Here is an 11,754-nt window from a genome sequence, read left to right as displayed (position 1 = left end):
GTGGGGGGTCCTGCCTTCCGTGGGGCCCACTCCTCCTGCCGCGAGTGTCCAGCGCTCACCCCCAAAAATCCTGCAAAGCCCCGCGTGTGCGCAAATCGGGCACTCGGGCGCCTATGGCACTCGCGCGGCGAGGCGCGGGCGCTATATGGCAATGTACAGCTCACCACTATGGAGACACGTGTGCGCGCGCACACGCGCGTACCCGTGCGGTGTATGAGTGCGTGTAAATCCGCGGTGCGGCGATGTCCGCGCCAAGGAGACCGCACAGGGGCGCGGAGCGGGGGATGCTGCTGCAGGACCCCGCTTACCCCCCGGACCTGCTCGGCATGGAGGTCAGCTGCGCCCCCCGGAACCTCCTCCCCGCTCTGGCATCCGCGGAGCAGGTGTTCGCTCCTGAGCCGAGCCCCCGCTGCCCGGAGCCGGTGCCCAGCCGGGAGAGGCTCCATCCCTGACGGTAGGGCCGGCGAGGGGCCGGGGTCCCCCCGGGTCGCCGCTGCCGCCCCGCCGCGCTGGGTGCCCGCAGCCCCCGGCCGCGCAGCGAGGCTCCCGGCCGAGATCAAACCCGGCGCCCTCGGGCACGCCGCAGCCAGCGCGTTTTCCTCCTTCCCCATAAAATGCAGGAATTCCGGGCTTTGACAAGGCAACGTGACAACATGAAATGTAGGCTCCGAGCGCCCGTGGCTTTAGGTAATGAACGCTTGGCCGTAGAGACTCAGAAAGCCCATTCCTAACTGTTTATGTCAACAAATCCATCCCTCGGGAATTAAGGTCCCGGGAGAGCCGCGCTGTGCCCGGCTGGCCTGAGCCGCCGTTCAGCAAATCGGGACTTTAAGGATCGGGATAATTTATCGCGCTGTTTTTAATGTTTATTATTTATTACTCTAATTATTTTTCACTTTCTATTGGGAATTTAAAATATATAGATGTACCTGGAACAGATGCCAACTCCTTTCAGTCTCACTCAACTTCTAATCATCGCATCTGCTTTGTGTCAGAAAATACTTTGGGAACAATTTAACTTTGCATTAAAATAACTAATTAAAGCCACACCTCCACAGCCTCTTGCGAAAGTGGAGGAGGAATTTCAGTAAGTGCATCGCTTTTAATGATAGCATTCTGATTTCCCTGCCTCGCTGTAATTTATTCAGTTACAGATCTGCCTGCGGGGCAGCTCCCATTAGGCCGATGATGAAGTCTCATGAGTAAAGCTTGACACCTCCCTCCTAATAAAATATAATACTCAATTAACTCGGCCTTTCTGAAGGCCTTAATTGGAACAAGTTAATAATGGGCGCAGGGTGAATTGTCATGCCATCCGCAAGCTCGGGGAAGGTGTCACGGATCCGTCCTGCCTTCCCCATGCAGCAGAGGTTGTAACCGAGATTTGGAAGCTTTTCCTTCAACACCCTTGTGTTCTGCAATAAATCTGTATCCATTTAAGGATCTATCATAACACACACAAAGCTCCTGCGCTCAAAGAATATCCAGCGAAAAGATTTAGCTGTAATCCCTGACACAGCTGATTTATACCGAAGGTTAAAAAATACCGCTGGTTTATTTATAACCGGCCCGGCCCAGCTAGGAGAGCACTCGGGACAGCCGGGCGGGGAGGGAGAGGGGCGAGGGGGCTTTACCCTGCCCGGGACTCAGGGGGAGAACACTTCAGAAAGAGGGAGCCCGAGAAAGAAGCGGTTGTCTCCGGTTTTTATGCGGCAGTAAATGCTAATTTGAAAAGTCTGCACGGAGATTATGTTCCCCCAGCTTTGTTCCCTGCAGTTGCCAAGCGGGAAGGTTAACAGCGTTCGGGAGCGTTTCGGAGTCGGGAGCGGGGCGAGCGGGGCGGGATCCGCGATGCCCGCAGCTCCCCGAGCCGCTGCCCCCGCCCGCAGCCGCTCCCTCGCAGCCCCGCGGCTTTCACCCCCCGGCCCGTTCCCTCTCGCACGGCAGAGGCCGGATCCGGCGTGGTGCTGAGCGCCGCCGGCGCGGGGGGCGGGCGGGCTGTGCCCGCCGGGGAGCGCTGCCCCGGTACCGGTGCGGGGCGAGCTGCGGGGCGAGCGCTGGAGCCGGGGCGAGCTCTCCTCTGCCCAGCCCGGTTAAATCGCCCGGCGCTTTCGACAGAGGCGAATTCCCCCTTTTCTCCATCTGGGATCCCGAAGGTCACTCCTGACCCGCACGAGCCTCCTGCAACAAAAACGTACATTGTGCCCGCACGGCGCCTGGGCATGAGGCGGTACATACCCCTGCCCCCCGGGTGCCCCTCTACCTGAGCACCCCCTCTCCTCCCTCGCCAAAAGGGCCCGGGGCGAGTGGTCCAGCCCCTGCTCCCCAGGGGAGCATCCCTTGAGGCAGGCTGCCCCCGAAAACCCTGGGGCAGCGCCGGCGGCAACCGGGACCCCCGGAATGCGGCTGTACTGGGGGACAGCAGGGTCCCTGACAGGTCTTACCTGTACAAAATTACCCCCCCACTATGCGGGGGTCGAGACTAGTCTCCCACCAAAGCATGGATTTGAGGTCAATGGGAAGGCGAGTTGAAGGGAGAGTCCCGAGCAAAAAAAAAAAAGCACACGGGCTAAGAAAAGTGATGGAAACATCACCGGAGTATGATGTTGTAAAGAACAGAGGCGCCTAAAAGCGGTTGTTAAAAACAAGGAAACCTCATAAAAGGTTTGGCTTTCGACTTTGAATTGTTGACTTGCAATTCACCTTCATGTGCTGCAAATTTGGCTTTAATTCAGATTCAGAAAAGGGAAGTAATCATAAAGGCAACCCAAACATTCCTTTGAACTTGACCCAGCCTTGCAAAACACACACGGAGAGAAGTTACCTTTTAAAGAACTCCAAACACTCAAGAGACCCACACGCGATTAAACATGTTTTTTCTTTTTTAATTTAATTCGAAATAAAAGATAAGAAATAATAAATCTTCAATAAAATATATAAAATTGTACAAGGCATCCCTTTCAAAGGGACTTTCCTATAATGGAAGATTGGGGGTAAGGGGAAAGGAGAGGGAAAGTTCATCTACAGTGGGTCCCAGGCAGCAACAGTGCCTGGGTCAAAACAAACCAAAACCAGCAAAACCTCGTGGCTTTTTTTTTTTTTCTCGTTTTTCTGCTTTTTTGTTTGTTTCTTTCTTCCACAACAACATGCTAAGAAAGTAAATCCAGGAGAAGCTCTGCCTTCAGTGCTCCACAGCCTTCAGACTAACTTTCTCACAAAGTTTAGCAAGAGTAATACACATAATACAATAGTTACAAGGAGAAGCCTGGAGAAGATACTGCCAGCGCTCGGGGAGCTCCCACGGGGACAGACAGGTTACGCAGTCTCTTGGCACCCCACCGTCCTACTAGTAGGGTTGTTTGTGATACCTGGATCTCTCTTAAGAAGGGCTTGAAGCATGAGTCACTTACATTGGCATCCTTAGCAAGGGAAGAAGAGGAAGACTCGGGGGGTTCTTCTATTTAACCGAGACTGTTGCAAATAGTAATAAAAAAAAAAAAAAACAAAAAAACCCAGATATGTCCCAGAAGTGTTCAATAATCCTTTGCTCACCACCACTGTGGAAACAACCCACATTTTCTTTCCCCAGAAAGCTTCCTTCCCTCTTTTCTCATTTTCAACGAACATTGCAGAGCCAAGACTACCTGGCTGTAGCCAAAAATTTCTAAGCATGCCAATAAGAAGAGATAACGACCAGCCTGCCTAATAACCCTCCCTTGCGTGTTACCTCCCCTCACAGTGCTTTACAAATGCTGAAGCTATTTATACAGATAAAGGCATTACAGGAGCCTACGGTGGAGAAAACCACGCTCTACATTTAGGAGCCCCACGGTTCATCTCCTTGCAAACATCTGTCGAGGTTCGGACTGCAAAAATATTCCCTACCCCCAGAAATGCAGGAACTTGCTGGCTCTGAACTTCACTCAGACTCTACTGGGTCTAGTTTCTATTTACACGGTGTCTCTAGCTAAGGGCTCTGCTTTCTTTAAAAAAAAAAAAAACAAAAACAAAACAACAAAGAACAAACAACAAAACCTTGATTACACCTTTTTATTTCCCTCCCCCCTGCCCCCAAATTAACTGATGGAAACAAGAGTGTGGGTTTAGGGCATGCACCCCTCTTACTTTAAACATGTGTTGGGCCCCATCAGGAAGGCATCAGGAAATCTCTGCCTTCTTAAGATGAGATTGCTTTTTCACCTGTTCTTTTTTATTCTAGTTTCACGTGCACTGTATAAAACCCCTAAATTTGCTCAAATGTTTTTTTCTTTTTGTTTGTTTTTACATTTTTTTTCTTTGAGGATCAGACTCTCAGCGCTCAGAGCACGCTCAGAAGACACCCAACCCATAGCGTACAGGATGTCTTGCTTTGCTAACGCAAACTCCCGTACACTCAGGATGGCAGATAGAAGCGTGCAGAAAGAACAGCCAGTACTGGCTGGGGTACTGCCTTCTCAGGGTCGGACATGATCCACCAGGAAGTCTGTCTCACTGTCGCTTTGTCTTTCTGATCTTCTTAGGATAAGTGGTACATGCTATATCCAACAGGAGTAGCATAGAGTCCAACGGGCGGGATAGGCAGCACAGGTCTGTGAAAAGGGTAGGATGTTCCATACAGTGAGGCAGCCTGGATGGGAGAGTTGATGGGGAAAGGGAGGCTGAATCCTGACGGCAACATGGGCTTCGCTGCCATTTTGAGCTTCTCTAGTTCAGCCTCCTGCAGTCTCTTGGCCTTGGCCCTCCGATTCTGGAACCAGATTTTGACCTGGGTCTCTGTGAGGTTGAGGGAGCTGGAGAACTCGGCTCTCTCGGCGATGGACAGATACTGCTTCTGGCGGAACTTGCGCTCCAGAGCCAGCAGCTGGGAAGTGGTGAATGGGGTTCGGGGCTTCCTATTCGTCTTGTGCTTCCTCAGGGTGCAGGCAGTGGGGCTCAGGTGTCCTGCAAGGAAGGGAAAGGCCAGTTATCACAACGCAGGGGGACCTGAGTGCTCTCGAGAGATGCCGCGTTTTAGAGGGCTGGGGTGGGAAGGGAGGGGGGGGTGAAGGGAGTGTCCCACCAGGCAATACCCTCAAAACAGGGGATCCTTTTGCAAGTGGTTCTGGAAATATTTTTCTGGCCAAACTTATGTTCACAGGACTTCAGCAGACGTCCTGGAAATGTGAAATTTTGCCTCAGTGATTTCAAAGGGACAGCTTGTAGGCAATCAGGGCACGAAGGATTCACAGGCACACACACAGCAGATTGCTTTAGGAGTCACATCACAGGGGTCTAGAACACACAGAACAGCATCTTGGTAGCTGCAGAACTGGATGAATAACTCCAGCAATGCACGGGACGAACATACAGGCAAAAGTAAGAGACCCACAAAAGAACAGTGCTGCAAGAGACAAGCCCAGCCCAGCCCTTCGCCAGGGTTTCTCCACCAAATGCAACAAGTCAACCCTATCTTTTTTTTCTGACAGCTGAAGAAGTGGGTCTGATAATTTTTGTCATTTAGATAACTGGGCATTTTTCTTACTATTTCTTCTTCAAGAGCAACCTTTTCTTCTGCTTTATAACTTTTCTTTTCAAGGAGTATTTTCTGGTTTTGAACAAGTATATAAAAAAAAAAAAAGCAGTGCACATTTCATTCAACATTTAGTTTTTATGACATTTGCCCATCTAAAAAAATGAAGACATAGCTACAAGCATCCATAGCCAATAAAAGTCAGGAAATCTACTACCTTTTGTGCTTGCCTTGTAACCCTAACCAGGTTAGGCACATGTGCCCGGGACAGCACATCGCTGACTTGTCTTTAGACTCATTTTGCATTTCACTAATAATTTTGCAATCTCAAGAACGATTAAAAAAACCTGTGGCTGACTTCAAAAGCTCAGCGATTTGGCTGTGTTTTGGATTGCTCCCGGGGCATACGACCAGCTCCCCTGGGCTCCCCAGCTTGATACAGAAAATGACACCCAGGCTGCTCTTAAGAGGCTGCTAAATTTTGTACGTGCTGCAGTGTCTGTTTCAAACGCTTGTTAGTATTTGCACGTCGTGTTTTCTGGACCCCTTTCACTTTCCTTTTATTTTTTAAAATAAAGTGAACCCCGAAGCTGTTTAAGTGCATATCGGGCAATTAAACAAATCCCACGAGGAAAACGTTCAAAAGTTGAGAGAGGGGAGGGAGAGAACAGCTAAGCAGAAAAAGTTAAAACTTCTCTTCTTACTCTTCTTCTAGATACTGAAAGCGAAAAATAAAACCCTCTTAGAAAACAACTTGTCAGATACCGTCTTATGATCACACGAGGGCATTTTACTAATTACGGTGCTCACCGTGACAGTCGGTTCGCTCCAAAACTAGCATTAAATTCAAACGACACTGAATGGACCCTAAATTCCCTACCGGTCACCCCGTTATCCCAGTCTCTCTTTAAAGGCAGCCCGTTCCTGTCTCCCGGGGCGCGGAGGGGCCGCCCGGCAGGGACAGCCTCCACGGGGCTACTGTCGCGACGGGCGGGCTGGCTTAGCCCGACCTGTCCCGACTTCTACGCGCAGGGGGAAACGGCAAACACATGCTTTCAAATTAAATCCCGGGTAAGTATTTCCCCGGAATACACCCAAGCGGTCAGAGGCTTCTTCCCTCCCCATCCCCCAGCCCTGATAAGCGGCGGGGACCGTCGCCATCGCTGACCCTGTCATTGCGCTTATCCCGTGACAGTCCTCAAGCCCTGGCTGCAGGCATTTGTTTCGCTGGGGTTTTTTTCTATTTGTCCTCCGTTTTCTGGCCAATGCCGGACAAAAAGCATCACCCGGAGACAGCTGCCTTTTCGCGTTGTTCAAAAATCCAATTTGTACAGCTCTTCCCCCAGTTCATCCCACCCGGATTATTAATGATCGTAAATCGAGGAGCTGTTTCTAATGTCACACATCCTCCCCGCTCCGCCGCCCGTGACGGACGGGCTTCCCGGGGGGAACTGGCCATCGCCCCTTGCTGTCACACCGGCTCCCAGGGACCGAGCGCCGGGAAATCGGGAAGATGATCGAGGCCGAAGGACCTTCCCTTCCCTGACCATCACTTTTCACCCCAAATCCCGCTGCCATCACCCACTGCAGTCCCTGGCGACTGAAGCCCTCGCCCTGCTGTTTTGCAGATCTCACGAACCGCCGATTTTAAGAAAGAATTTAGAAGTGGAAAAAAATGCACCGGGAAAAGATTAGGCCTTGTGTCTGGGGTTTGAGCAGTTTTCGAGAAGGGGTTCGAGTAGGAGCACACGCTGTTTTTCACGCTTTTCCAGCATAGTTGGGGATACATGGAAATCGCAAACGGGAGCTACGCAGGGAATGACACGGGCAGGCTGCTCTCCTCCCAGCACGTTAGAAATCAAATTAATTCGGGATTATCGCAAAGGAAAGGAAGCGACTGAAAGCCAAATCGAAACGATTGTAAAAAAAAAAAAAAAAAAAAAAAAAAGGAGCTGTAATAGCACTAAACTTCCTTCTTGCAATATTAGGTTACAGGAACAAATTCTGCGAGGCTGTCCGGCGGGACAGTCCGCGTCTGTAAAGCCACTAACTTCAGTAAAGCCGAGCGTTACATGTGCATCAGGCACGTCGGGGATGCGCGGGGAGAGCGGATCGATCTGCTAACGCAGGTGCCGACAGAAAGCCTAGCGCTGCCGGGCTGCGGCTGTCACCTTCTCCTGAAGGTACTGTTGTTTTTTCTGTATTTTAGAAGCAATTGATTTTTTTTTTTTTAAGGGATGTCCCCAAAAGCGAAATGCAATTCAACGCAGACACAGCAGCGCGGCTCGAACAGCAAAAAGGGTTGAAGAAGTGACCTGTCACCTCCGGATGGCGTGTCCCTAAGGCGGTGGGGACGGGGTCGGGAGGGATGGCAGGGGCTGAAGGGGTCAGGCCCAGCCCGGGGAACCCTGGCAGGCTGCAGGCAACGCAGGAGAGAGACAAGCACCGCGCCGGGAGAGACCCGGCGGGAGACCGCGCCGGGCAGGCGGGGACTGGCGGGGACACCTCCCGACCTCACAGGATGGCTTTGCCACGCGTGGTGTCAGGGAGAAAGGAACCGGGAGAATTCCCAGTTCTCCTTGCATCGAGATAACATAAACGGACGAACTGGCAGCCGGCGAGACGTGTGTCGGGAAAGGCAGCTCCTGATCTATGTTTTTTTTTTAAATATGTATTTTTATATACCTGCGTATAACAATCTGTAACTGTATGAACGCAGAGATATAACATACATATGAAGAAATCCGTAACGCACACATACCACTCACACACATGTAGATGGAAATACATATATAAAATATACTGCACATATTCAGCGCGCTGCGCGCATCCCGGCGCCCGGCGAGCAGCGCAGCTCGGGGCCGGGGCTCTGCGCCCGCCCGCCCTCGCCCCCCGGCCGCCGGCGCAGCCCCCGGCGCCGCTCCCCCGGCCACTCACTTGGCGGCGGGGAATATCTCCCGGCCTCCTGGATCCAGGACGTGCCGTCCTCCGAGTTCTCCGATTTGACCGAGGCGGTGTCGAAGGTTTTTGTAAGCGCCCCGGGGGGGCTGTGCGCGTCCCGGGAGCCGTGGCCCGGCAGCAGCAGGTTCCTGGAGGTGCCCACGGCCGCCCCGTCGGCGCTGCCCCCCGCCGCGGCCAGCGGCAGCTCTTTGGGGGGTTTCTTGTCGGACATGAGGGCTTCCACGCTGAACGGCAAGCTGGACACCTTGACTTTGTGGTGCTCCTCGGCGCCGGCCGCCGGGCCCTCCTCGTCGGAGGAGAAAACCTCCTTCGCCTTGGAAGGAGAAGCCATCGCGGGTGCGGAGGGAGGCTGGAGCGGGGCCGCCCGGGGAGCTGCGCTGCGCCTCTGCCCGGCCCTGCGCGGGGACTGCGCGAGTGAGGCGCTGCGGGGCCGCCCCCCTTTTTCCCCCCTCTGGGGGCTCCCGGCTCTTTCCTCCTTTGGGAAGTGGAGTAAACGCCGCGCCGGCCAATCAGGGCCCGCGCTGGGCCTGACGTCGCGGGGTGACTCATGCCATTGGCTCGGAGGGCCGCGGAGGGCGGAAACCTTTTTTTTTTTTTTTGTCGGGCCGATGCCGTCGGGGGGGCCCCCGCCGCTCCGAAATGAATTAGGAGTTAATGACACGGGCAGCCAGCGGGGCTGTGCCATTAAGGAGCCGTCCAGGGCTATAATCATAGCGAAGCAAGAGAAAAAGCCGCCGGGGTAATTAAGGCTGATGATTAGGCGAAGAGGAAACTTCAGAAGAGCGCGGCTCTGCCTCCTCCCGCCGCCGGCCCGGCTCCTCCCGGCCCCCCCGGCCCCCTCTGCCGCCCCGTCGAGTACCGACGCGCCCCCGCCCCCCGGAACGCCCCCCCCGGAGCGCCCCCCCCCCGGAATGGGGAGCCTTTCTGCTGTCACTGGTTAGGGGCTGCGGGGTGCCGGACCCGGCTCAGCCCGACGCCCCCGCGGGGGGACGCGGGCCCCTGCTCCCCGCCGCTCGTTTTTCATCCCAAAAGGTTTTTTTTTTTTTTGTTTGCGTTCCCTCGGCATCAGGACCCAAGTCGGGCAAAACCATCCTGCAGAGGTTAGATCTGTAATTATTATTTTTTTCCAGCGTCAATTACACACGTGATGAATGGATGAGCTTTAATAAATTAGGGGCACGCAGCCCTTAATTAAGAGGCATATCAAACCTGTACTATGAAAGAGATTCTCTCACTTTTTGACTTCCTACCAGTGGTATGAATAAAGAGTATCCTTTAAAAAGCGTTTCTAATTACCGCGCAGATAAAAGCAAATGCATATTGTTCTTTTCATAATTATTTTAATCTTATGGCGAGCATTATTTCATGCTGTGCCCACAACTTTCTCTGGGTTTTTCGGTTTTTGTTGTTGTTGTTGTTTTTTAACATCCAGGAAATGCAGAGCTGAGGAACTGTTTTGGTGTAATAAGTTATAACTGAGGCTCTAAAAAGCAAAATACTGCAGGAAGGCAGCAGTGCCTCTGCCCAGGTGAGGGGTTGCGTGGCACAGCTCCTCACCCCAAGCCCTGGCCTCAGGGCCAGCTGGGACACAGCTTGGTCCTCGGCAGCAGCAGGACTCTGCTCCCTGAGCACGTTTCCTTCTCTCACTTTCACAAAACATGCAGGATTTCACTAGCTTTTCTTGTGCTTGATTTGGACTCCTGACTTTCCTGTCAGCCCATGTGGCAGTCTTGGAAGCCCCCAGTCCTGTTAACACAAATCATGACTTCCCACTCCCTCTGCAGCCTGCTGATGATACCTTTTCCTAGAGGACAGTTTGGGAGCTGCTTTTGGGAGAGGAACTGCTCCAGTGCCAATTTTCTTTGGGCTGTGCTCCTCTACCTAGGCCAAACCAGAGAGCATCTCAAGGATGGGGCTGTACTGGGTGCGCTGCACTGGGCCCGGGGGTCCCCCAACCCCTTATAGCCCTGGTCAATCAACCCCCCCACCCCCCCCCACCCCCACCCCAGTCAGCCAACAAGTATCTGAGCCCGTCCTGTCCTGACTCTGATAGCACTGATAGCATCTCGCCTGGTGCCACGGATGTCAAATTGGGACTGGGGCATGCGATTGAGGTGTGAGGAGTGTGGGAGGACATGTATGAGAAGCTGTGTTACAAAACCCCACTCATCAGTGGGACTAATAGTAGGGTTTGCACACTCATTACTTATTGCTAGCAGTGTTGCTGCAGACCTCGACGGGTTAAGGATTTAAGCCAAGCACGATCTGCAAAGAGAAGTGATGCCTTTCACTGCCTCAGCCCAACTAATCTGGCTGAGGCAGCCTGCAACGTTTCAGACAGCAGAGCCCTGACTTGGGCTTTACTCCAGGGGTGAAAATAGTAGCTGATCCTACAACCTGATGACTCTCCAGCTGTTCTTGCTATCTTCAGTTTGTTGCTTCTCCTTCTCTACAGAACTCATCTCTTTGCTGGAAGATCTGAGACAGATGCAGGACTGCAGTCAGCCAGCCCCGGCCTTGCCAGCCCTGCTGCTGTAGTGGGGTTGTGTTTGCCCCTCTCCTCCACCCCTCCCCTTCCCTTCCCTTCTCCATGCTTCCTGCACTGTGACAAGTAAATGAGAATTGATGGACATGCAGAAACAATGCCTGTGTGTCAAGAACAATGCACTGCCCGTGGAAAACCATTGTGGGGCTGCTGAAAATGCTACAGATAATTATACCGCGCTCCCAAAGTCAGTGCCCGCTGGAAGGGCGCCTGGGGAAGGAGAGCTCGCAGGAGGGCAGGTCATGGTGACACTGATCACGTCCCTTGGGTGCAGGTTCTATCCCTGGGTGCTGGCTGTGGCCTGGGTGGACAAGCTCCCACACTGTGCCCGTGGGCTTGGGGAGGCTTCTCTGCGGTGCCATCCTTTGGGAGGCTGGAGGACGGAGGGGAACCAAGGGACAAGCTTCTCTCGGCACTGTGGAGCATAGAGCAGAAGGTGGCTCATCCTGCCTGGTTTGGCTGGCTTTTGGGTGCCACAGGGGCGCCTGGGATGGCAAAGCATCACAGCGTTTGCTCATGGCGTTTGCCCTCTCCAGTGTTAGCCCACCACCAGGTTGGAGCATTTTCTGTCTAAAGTCTGAACTTGGAGGTTTCTCTCCTCCCTCACCCCTCCCCTCCTTCATCCTCCTCCTATCAGTTAAACATAGCAGGATGAAGCCCCACACGGCACTGAAAGCCGGGACGGAAACCTCACCGAGATCGGGTTTGGAGGAATTAAGGCTTCCCCCCCGCCCAGGAT

The 11,754-nt window shown here is 53.2% G+C and overlaps 1 protein-coding gene across 1 annotated transcript; it reads right to left on the bottom strand.

Moving 5' to 3' along the window:
* Positions 1 to 2,864: 2,864 nt before the first annotated feature.
* MSX2 (msh homeobox 2) lies at positions 2,865 to 8,850 on the bottom strand. Its single transcript, XM_080400769.1, has 2 exons — positions 8,447 to 8,850; positions 2,865 to 4,941 (listed from the first exon to the last, which is right to left on the bottom strand). Exons 1-2 carry the CDS (start codon positions 8,799 to 8,801, stop codon positions 4,517 to 4,519), a joined length of 780 nt encoding a protein of 259 aa, XP_080256895.1. The 5' UTR covers positions 8,802 to 8,850; the 3' UTR covers positions 2,865 to 4,516.
* Positions 8,851 to 11,754: the final 2,904 nt, after the last annotated feature.

This window comes from Falco punctatus (assembly GCF_963210335.1).
Source record: "Falco punctatus genome assembly, chromosome: 8".
Classification (NCBI taxonomy): Eukaryota; Metazoa; Chordata; class Aves; order Falconiformes; family Falconidae; genus Falco; species Falco punctatus.
The sequence above is the reverse complement of the archived record's forward strand: the minus strand, read 5'-3'. Positions and strand labels throughout refer to the sequence as shown.